The 25,987-nt window shown below is 40.4% G+C and overlaps 1 protein-coding gene across 1 annotated transcript in view; it reads right to left on the reverse strand.

Annotated features, from left to right (window-relative positions):
• Positions 1-611: 611 nt before the first annotated feature.
• Positions 612-25,987, reverse strand: part of GNG4 (G protein subunit gamma 4) — an 81,664-nt gene continuing 56,288 nt past the window's right edge. The window contains 1 exon segment of the mRNA XM_053711079.1: positions 612-3,045. Coding sequence (XP_053567054.1) covers positions 2,917-3,045 — 129 coding nt within the window. The 3' untranslated portion in view covers positions 612-2,916.

Consider the following 25,987-nt stretch of genomic DNA (forward strand, 5'->3'; position numbering starts at 1 on the left):
CTAGGCAAAATATATTTTCTTTGAAGTGATTTAGTATATGGGTATTATGTCCCTTTAAATTGATTGGATAGAGCATGACATTTTAAACAACTTTCCAATTTACTTTTATTATCAATTCTGCTTAGTTCTCTTGATATCATTTGTTAAAAAGCTATCCTATAACTCAGGAGCCTGTACTTTAGCCATCCAGAAGCACTGCTTGCAACAATGTTTATAGCAATGTCATACATAGTTGCAAACACTTCTTATCTAGAATACTAAAAGCCAGTGCACCCTCCTAAGCTCCCATCAGCCTATCTAGGTTTACTTTTCGACACATAACATGAGAACACAGCAAATTTGCTAAAAGAAGTAAATTGGAAAGCCGTTTGCTCTTCCTGAATCATGGGAGTTTAATTTTTAATTTAATTGGCATAACATGATGAAACAAACAAAAACACTTGTGAACTTCCTACTAATATACATTGGATGACAGGTACTTCCTATTAAAGTTCACTGGATAAAATTGCGCATTCTGTTAATTCATAATGGCTGGTAGATATTTCCATTTAATTCCCATTAGATGATGATTACTATGAGCATCTGTAGGAAGTACACAACTGATAATGCTGTTTTAGTTTCAGTTTACATTTAAAGAACTTTACTTCATATTTTCAGGCACAAAAAAAATAAACTAACATTATTAACGGCATAATAGAAAAACACTGAAAAAAATTACAGCACAGTTAATTGTCTAGTCACAATACATGTTCCATCATTTTATCTTCCACTAAAGGGACATAACACTCATAAGCTAAATGTCTTGAAAGTGATGCAGCATAACTGTAAAAAGATGACAAGACAATCTCACCTGAACATCTCTATCTAAAAAGGGATGGTATTTTACCTCAAAATGTATTCAGCTCACCAGAGTAAGTGGTCTGTTAACAGTTATACTTCAGCTGTAAATTGAAGAGAAAAAAAAACACAATAGCCAATCAGCAGTGCTGAGGTAATGATTAACCTTTGAGGTGATCTCATGGGATTTCACTTAAATCTTATGCGATTTCATAGTAAACATACTTAAACTGAATAGGAAAATAACATAAATGTGCCTGCACATATTAGATGTTCACTTCCTTGCAAGTCCTGTGACAAGTATCCTGATTGGCTGCTTAAAGTCTCTTTTCAGTGGGGTGTGAATACTTAGAATATTTGAGGTAAAATATCTTCCATTTTTACATAGAGATGTTCAGGTGATATTTTCTAGTCAGCTTTTTACAGCTATGCTGCATCATTTTCAAGAGCTTCAACATTTTTGTATCATGTCCCTTAATAGGCTAAGTTGATGGCGGTGCACTAAAGCAGTGTTTCTTAATTCTGGTCCTCAGGCCACACTTACAGGTTAGATTTTGAGAATTACTTTGGGTGAAAACAGGTTATTAACTGATCATTTTAACTGTGTTCTAGTTCAGATACCCTAAAAATATATGGCCTGTTAGCATGCCCTCAGAACTGGAATTGAAAAACACTGCACTTAAAGGGGCATGAAACCATTTTTTCTTTGATACACAGCATGTGATTAAAAAAACAACGCTTTCCAAATGTATTTCTATTATCTAATTTGTTTTGTGCTCTTGATATCCTTTGTTGAAAAGCATAACTAGGTAGGCTCGAGAGCTGCAGATTGGTGGCTGCAAATATATGCCTCATGCTTTTGGCTCATCAAATGTGTTAACTAGCTCCCAGCAATACATTGCCGTTTCTTCTTACAAAAGATATCAAGAGAATAAAGCAAATTAGATAATAGTAAATTGGAAACATGTTTAAAATTGGATTCTCTATCTAAATCGTGAAAGAAAAATTTGGGGTTTCATGTTCCTTTAAGCACTTTGAGCCCCCTCAGAAAAATGCTATGTATATATTACAACTCCTTCAATGATTATAGCCACACAGATTGTTATATTATAGAGCTTTCTCACCAACCTATTATGATTTTCCACATTACAGACTTCCTAAAATAACAAAAGTAGTAAAAAGATGTATCTTAACATTTACATAGACTGGATAGAATAATAATTTTTACTAGAAATTACCCTACTTAGCAAATATAGACCAGTGGCTCAGGAGCAGTGCAGAGTGCTGTTTTGTGTTTTATACATGTGGTAGCAGATATAAAAAAACTAGAGGTGTTAACACTACAACGTTATTTTCTTGCACGGTTATAATAAGTAGACCATAAATTTGTACATTTAAAATACAGTCATATATTTATACAGAAGTCTATGACTTTACAAAAAAAATCCCTATAATAATGACATTTATAATGACTTCAAAACCATCTTTTTTGTAAACTTTTTTTTTTTGTTCAACTTCATAAATATAAATAAAGTACAATGATACATTTCATACAATTGAATAACATTGCATTCTGTAAGGATTACCTAGGAAAGGAAACGCTAAAATTGGCAATTACAAATTTAACAAAAATGACAAATACCTTAAAAAATTGTATGTGTGTGTATTTACACTTGTAGCTATAGCTTAGTATAAGATCAAATTGTCAGAATTTAAACCTATAGAATTGTGTTTTGAATTTTTACTTGAATTTGTTTTTTGATACTTAACACTAAAAAAATGAAAATACAAACTGGTATTTAAAAAGGAACATATTTTGTGTTTCCTATTGCTGAATACTTGGTAGTATATGTATAATTGCATGCTTCTACTTCTAATTTTATGAAAATGACTCAGGGCAATGATTACTAAGGGATCTTCTTGAGCGACATACATACAAACAGTCACTCAGGTTCAGCGAAATGCGTTGTGCTTCTAGAAACATTGAAACTATTAGTTTCAATTGTCAATAACCCTGTAAAAGTTCAGTTATTCTAAATGGCATGCATAATATCTATTTATATTCAAAACAATACAAATTCAAAGAATAGTACAAAAAAATTTCTTCTCCCGAAAAGGATTTTCTGAAGCAGGCACTGGAAGAATAAGGGGGTCTTCTCTAATGTGAGCATCGCAGTACGCCATCAAGTCAGCTGCTGCCTTGGATACCTACAACCAAAAAAACAATTATTTTTTTTTGACAATGTAAATTTTAAAACAAAATAAAATACAGTGCTCTTATTCACAGTGATTTTTCAAGTTTAAACAAAGAGGATCAATTTCTTTTTAATATGTTGGCTATGTACATACAAATATGCAGATAAAATATACAAGTTTGCAGAGGAGGTCCTACTCTATAACAAACTGAGTGATCATGCAGGACCTCGTTTGCGAGAGCAGCATCGAACCACAAATGCTGTTTTTTGGTTTAACCTGAGAACACTCATTTGGGCATGATTGTTAATGCACATCAAAAGCTGACCAGTGTCCAAAGATTCTGCCCAATCAGATGGCTGCAACCAGTGGGAAATTAGTGATGTAGCAGGTATCAGTAACCACTCTTATCTCAGGAAAAAAAACCAGAATTTATGTTTACCTGATAAATTACTTTCTCCAACGGTGTGTCCGGTCCACGGCGTCATCCTTACTTGTGGGATATTCTCTTCCCCAACAGGAAATGGCAAAGAGCCCAGCAAAGCTGGTCACATGATCCCTCCTAGGCTCCGCCTTCCCCAGTCATTCGACCGACGTAAAGGAGGAATATTTGCATAGGAGAAACCATATGATACCGTGGTGACTGTAGTTAAAGAAAATAAATTATCAGACCTGATTAAAAAACCAGGGCGGGCCGTGGACCGGACACACCGTTGGAGAAAGTAATTTATCAGGTAAACATAAATTCTGTTTTCTCCAACATAGGTGTGTCCGGTCCACGGCGTCATCCTTACTTGTGGGAACCAATACCAAAGCTTTAGGACACGGATGATGGGAGGGAGCAAATCAGGTCACCTAGATGGAAGGCACCACGGCTTGCAAAACCTTTCTCCCAAAAATAGCCTCAGAAGAAGCAAAAGTATCAAATTTGTAAAATTTAGTAAAAGTGTGCAGTGAAGACCAAGTCGCTGCCTTACATATCTGATCAACAGAAGCCTCGTTCTTGAAGGCCCATGTGGAAGCCACGGCCCTAGTGGAATGAGCTGTGATTCTTTCAGGAGGCTGCCGTCCGGCAGTCTCGTAAGCCAATCTGATGATGCTTTTAAGCCAAAAAGAGAGAGAGGTAGAAGTTGCTTTTTGACCTCTCCTTTTACCAGAATAAACAACAAACAAGGAAGATGTTTGTCTGAAATCCTTTGTAGCATCTAAATAGAATTTTAGAACACGAACTACATCCAAATTGTGCAACAAACGTTCCTTCTTTGAAACTGGATTCGGACACAAAGAAGGCACGACTATCTCCTGGTTAATGTTTTTGTTAGAAACAACTTTCGGAAGAAAACCAGGTTTAGTACGCAAAACCACCTTATCTGCATGGAACACCAGATAAGGAGGAGAACACTGCAGAGCAGATAACTCTGAAACTCTTTTAGCAGAAGAAATTGCAACCAAAAACAAAACTTTCCAAGATAATAACAATATCTACGGAATGTAAGGGTTCAAACGGAACCCCCTGAAGAACTGAAAGAACTAAATTGAGACTCCAAGGAGGAATCAAAGGTTTGTAAACAGGCTTGATTCTAACCAGAGCCTGAACAAAAGCTTGAACATCTGGCACAGCCGCCAGCTTTTTGTGAAGTAAAAACAGAATTTATGTTTACCTGATAAATTTCTTTCTCCAACGGTGTGTCCGGTCCACGGCGTCATCCTTACTTGTGGGATATTCTCTTCCCCAACAGGAAATGGCAAAGAGCCCAGCAAAGCTGGTCACATGATCCCTCCTAGGCTCCGCCTACCCCAGTCATTCGACCGACGTTAAGGAGGAATAATAGCATAGGAGAAACCATATGGTACCGTGGTGACTGTAGTTAAAGAAAATAAATTATCAGACCTGATTAAAAAACCAGGGCGGGCCGTGGACCGGACACACCGTTGGAGAAAGAAATTTATCAGGTAAACATAAATTCTGTTTTCTCCAACATAGGTGTGTCCGGTCCACGGCGTCATCCTTACTTGTGGGAACCAATACCAAAGCTTTAGGACACGGATGAAGGGAGGGAGCAAATCAGGTCACCTAAATGGAAGGCACCACGGCTTGCAAAACCTTTCTCCCAAAAATAGCCTCAGAAGAAGCAAAAGTATCAAACTTGTAAAATTTTGTAAAAGTGTGCAGTGAAGACCAAGTCGCTGCCCTACATATCTGATCAACAGAAGCCTCGTTCTTGAAGGCCCATGTGGAAGCCACAGCCCTAGTGGAATGAGCCGTGATTCTTTCGGGAGGCTGCCGTCCGGCAGTCTCGTAAGCCAATCTGATGATGCTTTTAATCCAAAAAGAGAGAGAGGTAGAAGTTGCTTTTTGACCTCTCCTTTTACCTGAATAAACAACAAACAGGGAAGATGTTTGTCTAAAATCCTTTGTAGCATCTAAATAGAATTTTAGAGCGCGAACAACATCCAAATTGTGCAACAAGCGTTCCTTCTTTGAAACTGGTTTCGGACACAGAGAAGGTACGATAATCTCCTGGTTAATGTTTTTGTTAGAAACAACTTTTGGAAGAAAACCAGGTTTAGTACGTAAAACCACCTTATCTGCATGGAACACCAGATAAGGAGGAGAACACTGCAGAGCAGATAATTCTGAAACTCTTCTAGCAGAAGAAATTGCAACTAAAAACAAAACTTTCCAAGATAATAACTTAATATCAACGGAATGTAAGGGTTCAAACGGAACCCCCTGAAGAACTGAAAGAACTAAATTGAGACTCCAAGGAGGAGTCAAAGGTTTGTAAACAGGCTTGATTCTAACCAGAGCCTGAACAAAGGCTTGAACATCTGGCACAGCTGCCAGTTTTTTGTGAAGTAACACCGACAAGGCAGAAATCTGTCCCTTCAGGGAACTTGCCGATAATCCTTTTTCCAATCCTTCTTGAAGGAAGGATAGAATCCTAGGAATCTTAACCTTGTCCCAAGGGAATCCTTTAGATTCACACCAACAGATATATTTTTTCCAAATTTTATGGTAAATCTTTCTAGTTACAGGCTTTCTGGCCTGAACAAGAGTATCGATAACAGAATCTGAGAAACCTCGCTTCGATAAAATCAAGCGTTCAATCTCCAAGCAGTCAGCTGGAGTGAAACCAGATTCGGATGTTCGAACGGACCCTGAACAAGAAGGTCTCGTCTCAAAGGTAGCTTCCAAGGTGGAGCCGATGACATATTCACCAGATCTGCATACCAAGTCCTGCGTGGCCACGCAGGAGCTATCAAGATCACCGACGCCCTCTCCTGATTGATCCTGGCTACCAGCCTGGGGATGAGAGGAAACGGCGGGAACACATAAGCTAGTTTGAAGGTCCAAGGTGCTACTAGTGCATCCACTAGAGCCGCCTTGGGATCCCTGGATCTGGACCCGTAGCAAGGAACTTTGAAGTTCTGACGAGAGGCCATCAGATCCATGTCTGGAATGCCCCAAAGTTGAGTGACTTGGGCAAAGATTTCCGGATGGAGTTCCCACTCCCCCGGATGCAATGTCTGACGACTCAGAAAATCCGCTTCCCAATTTTCCACTCCCGGGATGTGGATAGCAGACAGGTGGCAGGAGTGAGACTCCGCCCATAGAATGATCTTGGTCACTTCTTCCATCGCTAGGGAACTCCTTGTTCCCCCCTGATGGTTGATATACGCAACAGTCGTCATGTTGTCTGATTGAAACCGTATGAACTTGGTCCTCGCTAGCTGAGGCCAAGCCTTGAGAGCATTGAATATCGCTCTCAGTTCCAGAATATTTATCGGTAGAAGAGATTCTTCCCGAGACCAAAGACCCTGAGCTTTCAGGGATCCCCAGACCGCGCCCCAGCCCATCAGACTGGCGTCGGTCGTGACAATGACCCACTCTGGTCTGTGGAATGTCATCCCTCGTGACAGGTTGTCCAGGGACAGCCACCAACGGAGTGAGTCTCTGGTCCTCTGATTTACTTGTATCTTTGGAGACAAGTCTGTATAGTCCCCATTCCACTGACTGAGCATGCACAGTTGTAACGGTCTTAGATGAATGCGCGCAAAAGGAACTATGTCCATTGCCGCTACCATCAACCCGATCACTTCCATGCACTGAGCTACGGAAGGAAGAGGAACGGAATGAAGTATTCGACAAGAGTCCAGGAGCTTTGTCTTTCTGGCCTCTGTTAGAAAAATCCTCATTTCTGAGGAGTCTATAATTGTTCCCAAGAAGGGAACCCTTGTTGACGGGGATAGAGAACTCTTTTCCACGTTCACTTTCCAGCCGTGCGATCTGAGAAAGGCCAGGACGATGTCCGTGTGAGCCTTTGCTCGAGGGAGGGACGACGCTTGAATTAGAATGTCGTCCAGGTAAGGTACTACTGCAATGCCCCTTGGTCTTAGCACAGCTAGAAGGGACCCTAGTACCTTTGTGAAAATCCTTGGAGCAGTGGCTAATCCGAAAGGAAGCGCCACGAACTGGTAATGTTTGTCCAGGAATGCAAACCTTAGGAACCGATGATGTTCCTTGTGGATAGGAATATGTAGATACGCATCCTTTAAATCCACCGTGGTCATGAATTGACCTTCCTGGATGGAAGGAAGGATAGTTCGAATGGTTTCCATCTTGAAAGATGGGACCTTGAGAAATTTGTTTAAGATCTTGAGATCTAGGATTGGTCTGAATGTTCCCTCTTTTTTGGGAACTATGAACAGATTGGAGTAGAACCCCATCCCTTGTTCTCTCAATGGAACAGGATGAATCACTCCCATTTTTAACAGGTCTTCTACGCAAAGTAAGAACGCCTGTCTTTTTATGTGGTCTGAAGACAACTGAGACCTGTGGAACCTTCCCCTTGGGGGAAGTCCCTTGAATTCCAGAAGATAACCCTGGGAGACTATTTCTAGCGCCCAAGGATCCAGAACATCTCTTGCCCAAGCCTGAGCGAAGAGAGAGAGTCTGCCCCCCACCAGATCCGGTCCCGGATCGGGGGCCGATATTTCATGCTGTCTTGGTAGCAGTGGCAAGTTTCTTTGCCTGCTTTCCCTTGTTCCAGCCTTGCATTGGTCTCCAAGCTGGCTTGGCCTGAGAAGTATTACCTTCTTGCTTAGAGGACGTAGCACCTTGGGCTGGTCCGTTTTTACGAAAGGGACGAAAATTAGGTCTATTTTTTGCCTTGAAAGGCCGATCCTGAGGAAGGGCATGGCCCTTACCCCCAGTGATATCAGAGATAATCTCTTTCAAGTCAGGACCAAACAGCGTTTTCCCCTTGAAAGGAATGTTTAGTAGCTTGTTCTTGGAAGACGCATCAGCCGACCAAGATTTCAACCAAAGCGCTCTGCGCGCCACAATAGCAAACCCAGAATTCTTAGCCGCTAACTTAGCCAATTGCAAAGAGGCGTCAAGAGTGAAAGAATTAGCCAATTTGAGAGCATTGACTCTGTCCATAATCTCCTCATAAGGAGGCGAGTCACTATCGAGCACCTTAATCAGTTCATCAAACCAGAAATATGCGGCTGTAGTGACAGGGACAATGCATGAAATGGGTTGTAGAAGGTAACCCTGCTGAACAAACATCTTTTTAAGCAAACCTTCTAATTTTTTATCCATAGGATCTTTGAAAGCACAACTATCCTCTATGGGAATAGTGGTGCGTTTGTTTAAAGTAGAAACCGCTCCCTCGACCTTGGGGACTGACTGCCATAAGTCCTTTCTGGGGTCGACCATTGGAAACAATTTTTTAAATATGGGGGGAGGGACGAAAGGAATACCGGGCCTTTCCCATTCTTTATTAACAATGTCCGCCACCCGCTTGGGTATAGGAAAGCTTCTGGGAGCCCCGGCACCTCTAGGAACTTGTCCATTTTACATAGTTTCTCTGGGATGACCAAATTTTCACAATCATCCAGAGTGGATAATACCTCCTTAAGCAAAATGCGGAGATGTTCCAATTTAAATTTAAAAGTAATCACATCAGATTCAGCCTGCTGAGAAATATTCCCTAAATCAGTAATTTCTCCCTCAGACAAAACCTCCCTGGCCCCCTCAGATTGGGTTAGGGGCCCTTCAGAGATATTAATATCAGCGTCGTCATGCTCTTCAGTAACTAAAACAGAGCATCCACGCTTACGCTGAACAGGGTTCATTTTGGCTAAAATGTTTTTGACAGAATTATCCATTACAGCCGTTAATTGTTGCATAGTAAGGAGTATTGGCGCGCTAGATGTACTAGGGGCCTCCTGAGTGGGCAAGACTCGTGTAGACGAAGGAGGGAATGATGCAGTACCATGCTTACTCCCCTCACTTGAGGAATCATCTTGGGCATCATTGTCATTATCACATAAATCACATTTATTTAAATGAATAGGAATTCTGGCTTCCCCACATTCAGAACACAGTCTATCTGGTAGTTCAGACATGTTAAACAGGCATAAACTTGATAAGAAAGTACAAAAAACGTTTTGAAATAAAACCGTTACTGTCACTTTAAATTTTAAACTGAACACACTTTATTACTGCAATTGCGAAAAAACATGAAGGAATTGTTCAAAATTCACCAAACTTTCACCACAGTGTCTTAAAGCCTTGAAAATATTGCACACCAAATTTGGAAGCTTTAACCCTTAAAATAACGGAACCGGAGCCGTTTTAAGCTTTAACCCCTTTACAGTCCCTGGTATCTGCTTTGCTGAGACCCAACCAAACCCAAGGGGAATACGATACCAAATGATGCCTTCAGAAGTCTTTTATAAGTATCAGAGCTCCTCTCACATGCGACTGCATGCCATGCCTCTCAAAAACAAGTGCGCAACACCGGCGCGAAAATGAGACCCTGCCTATGCTTTGGGAAAGCCCCTAAAGAATAAGGTGTCTAAAACAGTGCCTGCCGATATTATTATATCAAAATACCCAGAATAAATGATTCCTCAAGGCTAAATAAGTGTTAATATCAATCGATTTAGCCCAAAAAATGTCTACAGTCTAAATAAGCCCTTGTGAAGCCCTTATTTACAATCGTAATAAACATGGCTTACCGGATCCCATAGGGAAAATGACAGCTTCCAGCATTACATCGTCTTGTTAGAATGTGTCATACCTCAAGCAGCAAAGACTGCAAACTGTTCCCCCAACTGAAGTTAATGCTCTCAACAGTCCTGTGTGGAACAGCCATGGATTTTAGTTACGGTTGCTAAAATCATTTTCCTCATACAAACAGAATTCTTCATCTCTTTTCTGTTTCTGAGTAAATAGTACGTACCAGCACTATTTGAAAATAACAAACTCTTGATTGAATAATGAAAAACTACAGTTAAACACTAAAAAACTCTAAGCCATCTCCGTGGAGATGTTGCCTGTACAACGGCAAAGAGAATGACTGGGGTAGGCGGAGCCTAGGAGGGATCATGTGACCAGCTTTGCTGGGCTCTTTGCCATTTCCTGTTGGGGAAGAGAATATCCCACAAGTAAGGATGACGCCGTGGACCGGACACACCTATGTTGGAGAAACAGATAAAGCAGAAATCTGTCCCTTCAAAGAACTTGCAGATAATCCTGTCTCCAAACCTTCTTGAAGAAAGGATATAATCTTAGGAATTTTTATCTTGTTCCATGGGAATCCTTTAGATTCACACCAACAGATATATTTTTTCCATATTTTATGGTAGATTTTTCTAGTTACAGGCTTTCTGGCCTGAACAAGAGTATCAATGACAGAATCTGAGAACCCTCGCTTTGATAAAATCAAGCGTTCAATCTCCAAGCAGTCAGTTGGAGTGAGGCCAGATTCGGATGTTCGAACGGACCTTGAACAAGAAGGTCCCGTCTCAAAGGTAGCTTCCATGGTGGAGCCGATGACATATTCACCAGGTCTGCATACCAAGTCCTGCGTGGCCACGCAGGAGCTATCAAGATCACCGATGCCCTCTCCTGATTGATCCTGGCTACCAGCCTGGGGATGAGAGGAAACGGTGGGAATACATAAGCTAGGTTGAAGGTCCAAGGTGCTACTAGTGCATCTACTAGAGTCGCCTTGGGATCCCTGGATCTGGACCCGTAGCAAGGAACCTTGAAGTTCTGACGAGAGGCCATCAGATCCATGTCTGGAATGCCCCACAATTGAATAATTTGGGCAAAGATTTCCGGATGGAGTTCCCACTCCCCCGGATGAAATGTCTGACGACTCAGAAAATCCGCTTCCCAATTTTCCACTCCTGGGATGTGGATTGCAGACAAGTGGCAGGAGTGAGTCTCCGCCCACTAAATGATTTTGGTCACTTCTTCCATCGCCATGGAACTCCTTGTTCCCCCCTGATGGTTGATATACGCAACAGTCGTCATGTTGTCCGATTGAAACCGTATGAATTTGGCCTTTGCTAGCTGAGGCCAAGCCTTGAGAGCATTGAATATCGCTCTCAGTTCCAGAATATTTATCGGGAGAAGAGATTCTTCCCGAGACCAAAGACCCTGAGCTTTCAGGAGTTCCCAGACCGCGCCCCAGCCCACCAGACTGGCGTCGGTCGTGACAATGACCCACTCTGGTCTGCGGAAGCTCATCCCCTGTGACAGGTTGTCCAGGGTCAGCCACCAACGGAGTGAATCTCTGGTCCTCTGATCTACTTGTATCGTCGGAGACAAGTCTGTATAATCCCCATTCCACTGACTGAGCATGCACAGTTGTAATGGTCTCAGATGAATTCGCGCAAAAGGAACTATGTCCATTGCCGCGACCATCAAACCTATTACTTCCATGCACTGCGCTATGGAAGGAAGAGGAACAGAATGAAGTACTTGACAAGAGCTTAGAAGTTTTGATTTTCTGGCCTCTGTCAGAAAAATCCTCATTTCTAAGGAGTCTATTATTGTTCCCAAGAAGGGAACTCTTGTTGACGGAGATAGAGAACTTTTTTCTACGTTCACTTTCCACCCGTGAGATCTGAGAAAGGCCAGGACAATGTCCGTATGAGCCTTTGCTTGTGGTAGGGACGACGCTTGAATCAGTATGTCGTCCAAGTAAGGTACTACCGCAATGCCCCTTGGACGTAGCACCGCTAGAAGGGACCCTAGTACCTTTGTGAAAATTCTTGGAGCAGTGGCTAATCCGAATGGAAGTGCCACAAACTGGTAATGCTTGTCCAGAAAGGCGAACCTTAGGAACCGATGATGTTCCTTGTGGATAGGAATATGTAGATACGCATCCTTTAAATCCACCGTGGTCATGAATTGACCCTCCTGGATGGAAGGAAGAATTGTCCGAATGGTTTCCATTTTGAACGATGGAACCTTGAGAAACTTGTTTAGGATCTTGAGATCTAAGATTGGTCTGAATGTTCCCTCTTTTTTGGGAACTATGAACAGATTGGAGTAGAATCCCATCCCTTGTTCTCCTAATGGAACAGGATGAATCACTCCCATTTTTAACAGGTCTTCTACACAATGTAAGAATGCCTGTCTTTTTATGTGGTCTGAAGACAATTGAGACCTGTGGAACCTCCCCCTTGGGGGAAGCCCCTTGAATTCCAGAAGATAACCTTGGGAGACTATTTCTAGCGCCCAAGGATCCAGAACATCTCTTGCCCAAGCCTGAGCGAAGAGAGAAAGTCTGCCCCCCACCAGATCCGGTCCCGGATCGGGGGCCAACATCTCATGCTGTCTTGGTAGCAGTGGCAGGTTTCTTGGCCTGCTTACCTTTGTTCCAGCCTTGCATTGGCCTCCAGGCTGGCTTGGCTTGAGAAGTATTACCCTCTTGTTTAGAGGATGTAGCACTTGGGGCTGGTCCGTTTCTGCGAAAGTGACGAAAATTTGGTTTATTTTTAGCCTTGAAAGACCTATCCTGAGGAAGGGCGTGGCCCTTACCCCCAGTGATATCAGAAATAATCTCTTTCAAGTCAGGGCCAAACAGCGTTTTCCCCTTGAAAGGAATGTTAAGCAATTTGTTCTTGGAAGACGCATCCGCTGACCAAGATTTTAGCCAAAGCGCTCTGCGCGCCACAATAGCAAACCCAGAATTTTTCGCCGCTAATCTAGCCAATTGCAAAGTGGCGTCTAAAGTAAAAGAGTTAGCCAATTTGAGAGCATGAATTCTGTCCATAATCTCCTCATAAGAAGAATCTTTATTGAGCGACTTTTCTAGTTCATCGAACCAGAAACACGCTGCTGTAGTGACAGGAACAATGCATGAAATTGGTTGTAGAAGGTAACCTTGCTGAACAAACATCTTTTTAAGCAAACCCTCTAATTTTTTATCCATAGGATCTTTGAAAGCACAACTATCTTCTATAGGGATAGTAGTGCGTTTGTTTAGGGTAGAAACCGCCCCCTCGACCTTGGGGACTGTCTGCCATAAGTCCTTTCTGGGGTCGACCATAGGAAACAATTTCTTAAATATAGGGGGAGGGACAAAAGGTATGCCGGGCCTTTCCCATTCTTTGTTTACAATGTCCGCCACCCGCTTGGGTATAGGAAAAGCTTCGGGGGGCCCCGGGACCTCTAGGAACTTGTCCATCTTACATAATTTCTCTGGAATGACCAAATTCTCACAATCATCCAGAGTAGATAACACCTCCTTAAGCAGAGCGCGGAGATGTTCCAATTTAAATTTGAATGTAATCACATCAGGTTCAGCTTGTTGAGAAATTTTCCCTGAATCTGAAATTTCTCCCTCAGACAAAACCTCCCTGGCCCCCTCAGACTGGTGTAGGGGCACTTCAGAACCAATATCATCAGCGTCCTCATGCTCTTCAGTATTTTCTAAAACAGAGCAGTCGCGCTTTCGCTGATAAGTGGGCATTTTGGCTAAAATGTTTTTGATAGAATTATCCATTACAGCCGTTAATTGTTGCATAGTAAGGAGTATTGGCGCACTAGATGTACTAGGGGCCTCCTGAGTGGGCAAGACTGGCGTAGACGAAGGAGGGGATGATGCAGTACCATGCTTACTCCCCTCACTTGAGGAATCATCTTGGGCATCATTTTCTCTAAATTTTGTGTCACATAAATCACATCTATTTAAATGAGAAGGAACCTTGGCTTCCCCACATACAGAACATAGTCTATCTGATAGTTCAGACATGTTAAACAGGCATAAACTTGATAACAAAGTACAAAAAACGTTTTAAAATAAAACCGTTACTGTCACTTTAAATTTTAAACTGAACACACTTTATTACTGAAAATGTGAAAAAGTATGAAGGAATTGTTCAAATTTCACCAAAATTTCAACACAGTGTCTTAAACAAAAATCATAAAAGGAAAACCAAATAAAGTTCTGAATAAAGGATATGTCTGTGTCCTCTGGATGAGTTTTTCAGCTTGTTAGCATTCCTCAGTGAGATCCCATAAAAAAGGAAACAGAAAATTGCAACATAGTGTGAATCTGTAATGGCACTTTGAGGAAGTAGTTGTTTTGTAACAAATGACTACTCACATTTGTTGGAGCTTTCCACTAAGCTCAAGGATATGCGCACTCCCACTTTATACTGATGGGAAAACAGTACACTAGGCAAAACTTGGATACAAATTTATTTTAAAATATATAAAAGCGTCACATAAGCCTTGATAACACCACAATGTAGGGGTACAAAAGCAGATATGCTGTAATAAATGCTTCAAATCGCCAAACTTGCAAAGAGGTAAATGGATCAGCAAGAGGAATGACTGCTGCAGTAAATGCCACAAAAAAAACATTTTGTAATTATTAAGGATGAAGGGCATCTATGAGAGAGTTTAGTACAGCCTGTAATTATTTCCTCCAATAAAAAATAAAATTGAAATGTCAGGTGATACCCCATCACCCAATCCTCATCCTACTTGCTGCTCACATTTTCTGATAACATCCTAGATGCCATTTGGGTGCTTTTCCTTGTTGCCAAGGCTGGATTGGCCTACCAGGATACATGGAGATTTCCTGGTGGGCTGCAGCAGCTGTGGCTGGAAAGCTACAATTTAACTGGGTGATTAATGGATGGAACTGGGTTGTAGGGTGCCTATATACCAATCTGGCATTTTTTTTTACAATAAAAACTAATATAATATAATTCTGAAAACAAATATTGGGGGAAGGAGTATCCCAGTAATCCTCTGAGAAAAATGGAGAGTGCACATTGTAATGACTCAATGGAAAATAGCGCTGGTCTCCAAATTCCCAGTCCAGCCCTGCTTTTTGCCCATATAAATTTCTTGATTAACTCTGTTCTAAAAATCAATTTTTTTGCTAATTATCTCTATTTAGTGGCTGGCAGTGGTTTTTAAACATGTCCTCAGGCTTCCCCAACAGACCATGTTTTCAGGAATATCTTGAATGACAGAAGGTAAAATAATAACCATGTTTATTAACCCTTTCATGACCGGTTTAAAAAGTCTACATCGGAACAGCGTTCCGATATAGACAAATTGAAATCATGCGATCGTGCAAAAGATCGCGAGATTTCAATTATTTCATTCCTAGCGTCCCTAAGACGCTAGGAATGCCCTCCAGACCGCGATCAAAACCTGCAAGCCTAGTAGGTTTCAGGACAGCCGTTTGCGATGACGTTGCATTCCGTCATAACAGCTTTAAAGCCCAGTACTGTTGTGACGGAATACAACGGCATAACAGCATTAAAAGGCTAATCAGGTGATTATTTTACCTGTGCTCCAGTTCAGATAGCATCAAAATCTGGTAATTTGAGAAGAGATGAAAAACATCTTTGTTAAAATAGATTACTCAATAATTTATTGGTTATGATTCAAGTCCTGATATAATGGTTCATTGTAAAATGTCTATGGTAAGATCATAAACCTGTATAAAGTAGTTAATTTAATTATACTACGTAAACACTAAAAATAAATATATATTGCAACTATAAAGTTCCTGTGTTTCAATACAGGAATATGGATTTACAATGTATGAAATATTTTTATCCTATAAGATTTTTTTATTTTATTAATAAACTTAAAACATTTCCAGAGAATGGAAGTATAGACCCGCAAAACACTAGTTATTACATAAAAAAATGTCATTATTCAGTGCTAAGAACCATTATACTATTTCATTATACAATAGCACCCTTTCAATGCACAACGTAGTCTTTTGGATCTCCGTAAATTGAATGTTTTTCTCAAAGGGAGCAAAAGAAAGTCATTTACGTAACATCTATAGGAGGCTTTACAAAACTGTCTCGCAAATATTTTCATACTTTTTTTTCCCATACAATTATGATTTTTGCAAGTGTGCTTGGTTGCATTAACTTAAAGGGATACTACACACAAACAATTTTTTCATTACTGATTCAGATAGAGCATGCAATTTAAAGCAACTTTCTAATTTACTCCTAATATCAATTTTTCTTCAGTCTCATGCTATCTTTATTTGAAAAAGAAGGAATGTAAGCTTAAAGGGACAGTTTACCCCAAAAAAGTCTCCCCTTTAATTTGTTCCCAATGATCCACTTTACCTGCTGGAGTGTATTACATTGTTTACAAGTATTTCCATGACCCTTATATTGGCATTTGAAATAGTTTATTTAGCCTGTGGTATCCCCACCCATCCTGAAAGTTTTTGGCCGCAAGGCCAAGTTGTGTTAAAACAGCCAGTAGAAGAAATTACAATCCTAGTGGGTTATAGAATAAATAAGATAATACAATGTTCATTTTCCATTGTTCTCTCCAATTATTGGTAATTGGTTTATGGACAGATTAAGATAAAGAAGCAGGTATATGTACACAGTGTGATACAGTAATGAGATCCGATTATGCCTACAAACTCAACCCATTTTATTAGGTTGTGGCTTCAAAACACAAAATCGGCTAATTCATATACACAAATAAGCCTTAAAAAGCAAATCTCATACATTTTATACTCTGCAGCTGATAAAAAAAGTAATTGGAAGCACATTAGGGAAAAAACTATTTTATAAGGGACAGTATACACTCATTTTCATATAACTGCATGTAATAGACACTACTATAAAGAATAAGATGCAGATACTGATATAAAAATCCAGTATAAAACTGTTTAAAAACTTACTTAGAAGCTGTCAGTTTGGCTCTGTTGTAAAGGTAGCTGGAAAGCCCACTGCAAGTTGGAAATAAGACACTCCCCCCTCCCCCTTCTTTTGCATATGAAAAGACCCTTTACACAAACAGGAGCAAGCTGGAGTAGGTAGCTGATGGTATTCTCATAAAACATTGGGGCTTGGTTAGGAGTCTGAAAATCAGAGCAATGTTATTTAAAAATAAGCAAAACTATACATTTAAAAAAAAAACAACAACAAAAAACAACAACTTTATGGGCTAAATAAATAGATCATCTATAAAACATTTATGCAAAGAAAAAATGAGTGTATAATGTCCCTTTAAGAGCTGGCTTATTTTTGTTTCAGTACTTAGGTAGAGCTTGCTGATTGGTGACTAAATGTAGCAAACCAATCAGCAAGCTCTACCCAGCTGCTGAACCAAAAATGGGCCGGCTACTGTGCTTATATTCTTGCTTTTTCAAATAAAGATAGCAAGAGAATGAAGAAAAATTGATAATGAGTAAATAAGAAAGTTGCTTAAAATTGCATGCTCTATCTGAATCATGAAAGATTTGGGTTTAGTGTCCCTTTAATATTTGTAATAAAAAATGTATTCCAAATATATCTCAAGATCACAAAATTAAATTGTACCAGTGGCAGATTATTTTAAACTCTTCTATATAATCAATTATATCCAATTAAAGGCCAGATTACAAGTGGAGCGGTATTACGTCGGGTAGCGCTCATATTACAAGTTGAAAGTAAACTGTTTTTGCTCTTGAGGTTGGTTAACCCAATGCGTTAAAAAAGTCAAACTTAGAATTTTGCGTGCAAATTAACATATTCCCCCATAGAAGTCAATGGAGGAATAAAAAAATAAAATAAAAAAACAACAACATATATATATATATATATATATATATATATATATATATATATATATATATAGGTACTTTCAAATATACAGATATATATAAGAATATATATTTATAAATACATAGAATATATTCTGCTATGTACAGAACATTGGAATGTGAAATATTTATAGTAAATACACAGTATAACACTTTATTAAAAAATAATATTGCATAAATATGATTTTCATGTTTTCAAAGGGCTCCAATGCACACACACACACAATATATATATATATATATATATATATATATATATATATATATATATATATATATAACATAATTTATGCTTACCTGATAAATTTATTTCTCTTGTAGTGTATACAGTCCACGGATCATCCATTACTTATGGGATATTCTCCTTCCCAACAGGAAGTTGCAAGAGGATCACCCACAGCAGAGCTGCTATATAGCTCCTCCCCCAACTGCCATATCCAGTCATTCGACCGAAACAAACAGAGAAAGGAGAAACCATAGGGTGCAGTGGTGACTGTAGTTTAATTAAATTTTAGACCTGCCTTAAAATAACAGGGCGGGCCGTGGACTGGATACACTACAAGAGAAATAAATTTATCAGGTAAGCATAAATTATGTTTTCTCTTGTTAAGTGTATCCAGTCCACGGATCATCCATTACTTATGGGATACCAATACCAAAGCTAAAGTACACGGATGATGGGAGGGACAAGGCAGGGATTAAGCGGAAGGAACCACTGCCTGAAGAACCTTTCTCCCAAAAACAGCCTCCGAAGAAGCAAAAGTATCACATTTGTAAAATTTTGAAAAAGTGTGAAGCGAAGACCAAGTCGCGGCCTTGCAAATCTGTTCAACAGAGGCCTCATTTTTAAAGGCCCAGGTGGAAGCCACAGCTCTAGTAGAATGAGCTGTAATTCTTTCAGGGGGCTGCTGTCCAGCAGTCTCATAGGCTAGGCGTATAATACTCCGAAGCCAAAAGAAAAGAGAGGTTGCCGAAGCTTTTTGACCTCTCCTCAGTCCAGAATAAACGACAAACAGGGAAGATGTTTGACGAAAATCTTTAGTAGCTTGTAAGTAAAACTTCAAGGCACGGACTACGTCCAGATTATGTAAAAGACGTTCCTTCTTTGAAGAAGGATTAGGACACAATGATGGAACAACAATCTCTTGATTGATATTCTTGTTAGAAACCACCTTAGGTAAAAACCCAGGTTTGGTACGCAGAACTACCTTATCTGCATGAAAAATCAGATAAGGAGAATCACATTGTAAGGCAGATAGCTCAGAGACTCTCCGAGCCGAGGAAATAGCCATCAAAAACAGAACTTTCCAAGATAAAAGCTTAATATCAATGGAATGAAGGGGTTCAAACGGAACTCCTTGAAGAACTTTAAGAACCAAGTTTAAGCTCCATGGGGGAGCAACATGTTTAAACACAGGCTTAATTCTAACCAAAGCCTGACAAAATGCCTGGACGTCTGGAACTTCTGCCAGACGCTTCTGCAAAAGAATAGACAGAGCAGAAATCTGTCCCTTTAAGGAACTAGCTGATAATCCTTTGTCCAAACCCTCTTGGAGAAAGGACAATATCCTAGGAATCCTAACCTTACTCCATGAGTAATCCTTGGATTCACACCAGTAAAGATATGTACGCCATATCTTGTGATAGATTTTCCTGGTAACAGGTTTTCGTGCCTGTATTAAGGTATCAATGACTGACTCGGAGAAGCCACGCTTTGATAGAATCAAGCGTTCAATCTCCATGCAGTCAGCCTCAGAGAAATTAGATTTGGATGATTGAAAGAACCTTGTATTAGAAGGTCCTGTCTTAGAGGCAGAGTTCATGGTGGAAAGGATGACATGTCCACTAGGTCTGCATACCAGGTCCTGCGTGGCCACGCAGGCGCTATTAGAATCACAGATGCTCTCTCCTGTTTGATTTTGGCAATCAGTCGAGGGAGCAGAGGAAACGGTGGAAACACATAAGCCAGGTTGAAGAACCAAGGCGCTGCTAGAGCATCTATCAGCGTTGCTTCTGGGTCCCTGGACCTGGATCTGTAACAAGGAAGCTTGGCGTTCTGGCGAGACGCCATGAGATCCAACTCTGGTTTGCCCCAACGATGAATCAATTGAGCAAACACCTCCGGATGGAGTTCCCACTCCCCCGGGCGAAAAGTCTGACGACTTAGAAAATCCGCCTCCCAGTTCTCCACGCCTGGGATATGGATTGCTGACAGGTGGCAAGAGTGAGTCTCTGCCCAGCGAATTATTTTTGAGACTTCTAACATCGCTAGGGAACTCCTGCTTCCCCCTTGATGGTTGATGTAAGCCACAGTCGTGATACTGTCCGACTGAAATCTGATGAACCTCAGTGTTGCTGAGGCCAAGCCAGAAGAGCATTGAATATTGCTCTTAACTCCAGAATATTTAGCGGAAGGAGTTTCTCCTCCTGAGTCCACGATCCCTGTGCCTTCAGGGAGTTCCAGACTGCACCCCAACCTAGAAGGCTGGCATCTGTTGTTACAATTGTCCAATCTGGCCTGCGAAAGGTCATACCCTCGGACAGGTGGACCCGAGACAACCACCAGAGAAGAGAATCTCTGGTCTCTTGATCCAGATTTAGCAGAGGGGACAAATCTGTGTAATCCCCATTCCACTGTCTTAGCATGCATAATTGCAGCGGTCTGAGATGTAGGCGCGCAAATGGCACTATGTCCATTGCCGCTACCATTAAGCCGATCACCTCCATACACTGAGCCACCGAAGGGCGCGGAATGGAATGAAGAATACGGCAAGCATTTAGAAGCTTTGATAACCTGGACTCCGTCAGGTAAATTTTCATCTCTACAGAATCTATAAGAGTCCCTAAGAAGGAGACTCTTGTGAGTGGGGATAGAGAACTCTTTTCCTCGTTCACTTTCCACCCGTGCGATCTCAGAAATGCCAGAACTATCTCTATATGAGACTTGGCAATTTGAAAGCTTGATGCCTGTATCAGGATGTCGTCTAGATACGGAGCCACCGCTATGCCTCGCGGTCTTAGAACCGCCAGAAGTGAGCCCAGATTCTTCGTAAAGATTCTCAGGGCTGTAGCCAACCCGAAGGGAAGAGCTACAAATTGGTAATGCCTGTCTAGAAAGGCAAACCTTAGGAACCGATGATGATCTTTGTGAATCGGTATGTGAAGGTAGGCATCCTTTAAGTCCACTGTGGTTATGTACTGACCCTCTTGGATCATGGGTAGGATGGTCCGAATAGTTTCCATTTTGAAAGATGGAACTCTGAGGAATTTGTTTAAGATCTTTAGATCCAAAATTGGTCTGAAGGTTCCCTCTTTTTTGGGAACCACAAACAGATTTGAATAAAAACCCTGTCTTTGTTCCGTCCGCGGAACTGGATGGATCACTCCCATTACTAGGAGGTCTTGCACACAGCGTAGGAATGCCTCTTTCTTTATCTGATTTGCAGATAACCTTGAAAGATGAAATCTCCCTTGTGGAGGGGAAGCTTTGAAGTCCAGAAGATATCCCTGAGATATGATCTCCAACGCCCAGGGATCCTGAACATCTCTTGCCTACGCCTGGGCGAAGAGAAAAAGTCTGCCCCCTACTAGATCCGTCGCCGGATAGGGGGCCGTTCCTTCATGCTGTCTTAGAGGCAGCAGCAGGCTTTCTGGCCTGCTTGCCTTTGTTCCAGGACTGGTTAGGTTTCCAGGTCTGCTTAGATTGAGCAAAAGTTTCCTCTTGTCTTGAAGCGGAGGAAGTTGATGCTGCACCTGCCTTGGAATTTCGAAAGGCACGAAAATTAGACTGTTTGGCCTTTGATTTGGCCCTGTCCTGAGGAAGGGTATGGCCCTTACCTCCAGTAATGTCAGCAATTTCTTTCAAACCAGGCCCGAATAAGGTCTGCCCCTTGAAAGGAATGTTGAGTAATTTAGACTTTGAAGTCACATCAGCTGACCAGGATTTGAGCCATAGCACCCTACGTGCCTGGATGGCGAATCCGGAATTCTTAGCCGTTAGTTTAGTCAAATGAACAATGGCATCAGAAACAAATGAGTTAGCTAGCTTAAGAGTTCTAAGCTTGTCAAAAATTTCAGTCAATGGAGCTGTATGGATGGCCTCTTCCAGGGCCTCAAACCAGAATGCCGCCGCAGCAGTGACAGGCGCAATGCATGCAAGGGGCTGTAAAATAAAACCTTGTTGAATAAACATTTTCTTAAGGTAACCCTCTAATTTTTTATCCATTGGATCTGAAAAAGCACAACTGTCCTCAACCGGGATAGTGGTACGCTTTGCTAAAGTAGAAACTGCTCCCTCCACCTTAGGGACAGTCTGCCATAAGTCCCGTGTAGTGGCATCTATTGGAAACATTTTTCTAAATATAGGAGGTGGGGAAAAGGGCACACCGGGCCTATCCCACTCCTTACTAATAATTTCTGTAAGCCTTTTAGGTATTGGAAAAACATCAGTACTCACCGGCACTGCATAGTATTTATCCAGCCTACACAATTTCTCTGGCACTGCAATTGTGTCACAGTCATTCAGAGCAGCTAATACCTCCCCAAGCAATACACGGAGGTTCTCAAGCTTAAATTTAAAATTAGAAATCTCTGAATCAGGTCTCCCCGAATCAGAGACGTCACCCACAGACTGAAGCTCTCCGTCCTCAGGTTCTGCATATTGTGACGCAGTATCAGACATGGCTCTTACAGCATCTACGCGCTCTGTATCTCGTCTAACCCCAGAGCTATCGCGCTTGCCTCTCAATTCAGGCAATCTGGATAATACCTCTGACAGGGTATTATTCATGATTGCAACCATGTCCTGCAAAGTAATCGCTATGGGCGTCCCTGATGTACTTGGCACCATATTAGCGTGCGTCCCTTGAGCGGGAGGCGAAGGGTCCGACACGTGGGGAGAGTTAGTCGGCATAACTTCCCCCTCGACAGACCCCTCTGGTGACAATTCTTTTATAGATAAAGACTGATCTTTACTGTTTAAGGTGAAATCAATAGATTTAGTACACATTCTCCTATGGGGCTCCACCATGGCTTTTAAACATAATGAACAAGTATCCTCTGTTTCAGACATGTTTGTACAGACTAGCAATGAGACTAGCAAGCTTGGAAAACACTTTAAAGCAAGTTAACAAGGAATATAAAAAACGTTACTGTGCCTTTAAGAGAAACAAATTTTGACAAAATTTGAAATAACAGTGAAAAAAGGGAGTTACACTAACAAAATTTTTACAGTGTATGTAACAAGTCAGCAGAGCATTGCACCCACTTGCAAATGGATGATTAACCCCTTAATAACAAAAACAGAATAATAAATGACAAAAACGTTTTTTAAACACAGTCACAACAACTGCCACAGTCTACTGTGATTGTTACCCTCCTCAAACACGACTTTGAAGCCTTTTGAGCCCTTCAGAGATGTCCTGTATCATGCAGAGGGAAGCTGAATGTCTCTGTCAGAATTTTTAGCTGCACAGAAAAGCACTAAAATAGGCCCTTCCCACTCATATTGCAACAGTGGAAAGCTTCAGGAAACTGTCTCTAGGCAGAAATCAAACCAGCCATGTGGAAAAAAAAACTAGGCCCCAATAAGTTTTGTCACCAAACATATATAAAAACGATTAACATGCCAGCAAACGTTTTATATTACATTTTTATAAGAGTATGCATCTCTATTAATAAGCCTGATACCAGTAGCTATCACTGCATTTAAGGCTTTACTTACATTAATCCGGTATAAGCAGCATTTTCTAGCAAATTCCATCCCTAGAAAAATATTAACTGCACATACCTTATTGCAGGAAAACCTGCACGCCATTCCCTCTCTGAAGTTACCTCACTCATCAGAATATGTGAGAACAGCCATGGATCTTAGTTACTTCTGCTAAGATCATAGAAAATGCAGGCAGATTCTTCTTCTAAATACTGCCTGAGATAAACAGCACACTCCGGTACCATTTAAAAATAACAAACTTTTGATTGAAGAAATAAACCAAGTATAAAACACCACTCTCCTCTTACGACCTCCATCTTTGTTGAGGGTTGCAAGAGAATGACTGGATATGGCAGTTGGGGGAGGAGCTATATAGCAGCTCTGCTGTGGGTGATCCTCTTGCAACTTCCTGTTGGGAAGGAGAATATCCCATAAGTAATGGATGATCCGTGGACCGGATACACTTAACAAGAGAAATATATATATATATATATATATATATATATATACATATATATATATATACACACACATACACACATATACATATTTAGACATGTATGTGTATGTATCTCTATATAAAAGCCCCTTGCCTTCCTTTTTTTTTTTCACCCGAGACCTCATATCTTTGAGTCCTTATAACTTTTTTGTGCAATATTATTTTACAATAATTTTTATTAGATAGTGTTATTATAAGTAACTGTACTTTGTAATGTATTTTTGATGTGTTTTGTAACACCTTTTTGTTTCGTGAAACAGTTAACCAGAGCTATGAGGAAAGGGTAATCACTGTAGCGTAAATCGCGATGGCGTTCCTGACTTCGCGTAAACCTCTTTTCGCTCGCATGTAACTATTAACGCGCATCGTAATCTGGCTCTTAATGTCAAACAAATCAAATTGAACAAAAAATTTTAAATATTTACACATTTTGGCCCACATTTTAAACTCATGAAAAATGCAGTGCGAAATTCAGACTTGGTATAAGTAAGAATAATAGTTATGACTTATTCCCTGTGTTCTATGATTTTTTCACGGGGCTTGGTTCTCTTAATCTACAATGCTTCATGAAATATGTATGGAAAACTCCATGCTGATATTTTTTTTCTAATATTTTTGCCTTTGACCTCTGCTAGCCCATGAATCAGATATTGTTATTGTAAGTGCAGATTTTTCTTCAAATACTGCAGATTTTTTTTCTTGTTAAGCCTTGGGGAGGCATGCGTAATGTCCATATGGTTCTTGTAGTCTGGGCTAGCAGCTATGCTTTTATGAATCCATGAGGGATTGCTAGCCATCTCATATTTTTTTCCATTTGTTTAGTGTGACTGAGGCAAGTTTTCAAGCAGCGTTCAAGAGTCAAAAGTAATAATTTGCATATGACTGATCTTCATTTAGAAAAGAATCATGGAAGAGTAAATGTCATGTTTTGAAGAAAATCCTTTAGTTTCCCATTACAATGAAATGCATTTTTAGCCTAGTTAACTTCTGATACTGGAGTTCATTAATACATTTATAGAAAAGAAAACTTAAAACATTGAAATAACTAAAAACAAATGTAAGTCTTCAAGCTCCACAGATAAGCTGCTCTAATAGGTTCATAAAGGAAATATCATCAAAGAATCTAATGTTAGAACAGTTTAATTTCTTGGGTTTGTATATTCCCTTGCTCTGAAAAATCAATAGATTTTCTGCACATATTTAAATCAGTAGATGCTTAAAATCACTAGTACCAAAAGTATAGTTAGTAGATAACAAATATGCAATTCCAGTATCTTTATTAGCCAACCTCTGACATAAATTGTTTCCTTAAAGGGCCATAATACCCAAATGTTTAAACAAGTGATGCAGCATAGCTGTAAAAAGCTGACTAGAAAATATCACCTGAACATCTCTATGTAAAAAAGAAAGATATTTTACCTCAAAAGTTCCTCAGTAGCCACATCCCATTGTAAAGGATTTCTAAGCAGCATATCAGTATGTCTGTCCCGGGACAGCCGAAGGGATGAGCCTTGTGCACTCATCTTATTTCCCTATTCAGTGTAAGGAAGTTTACAATGAAATCTCATGAGAGTTAAGTCAAATCTCATGAGATCACAGTAAAAGAGTTCATGACCTCAGCACTGCTGATGCTGATTGGCTGCAGTTCATTTCATTTTTTACCTGTAGCTGCACAGAACTTACTCTGTTGAGCTGAGGAGATTGTGAGGTAAAATATCTTCCTTTTTTACATAGTGATGCTCAGGTGATATTTTCCTGTCAGCGTTTTACAGTTATACTGCATCAGTTTCACGTGATTTAGCATACAAGTATTATGGCCCTTTAATTATTTACCCAACGCTTTAT

Source organism: Bombina bombina, chromosome 4 (assembly GCF_027579735.1).
Source record: "Bombina bombina isolate aBomBom1 chromosome 4, aBomBom1.pri, whole genome shotgun sequence".
NCBI classification, from domain to species: Eukaryota; Metazoa; Chordata; class Amphibia; order Anura; family Bombinatoridae; genus Bombina; species Bombina bombina.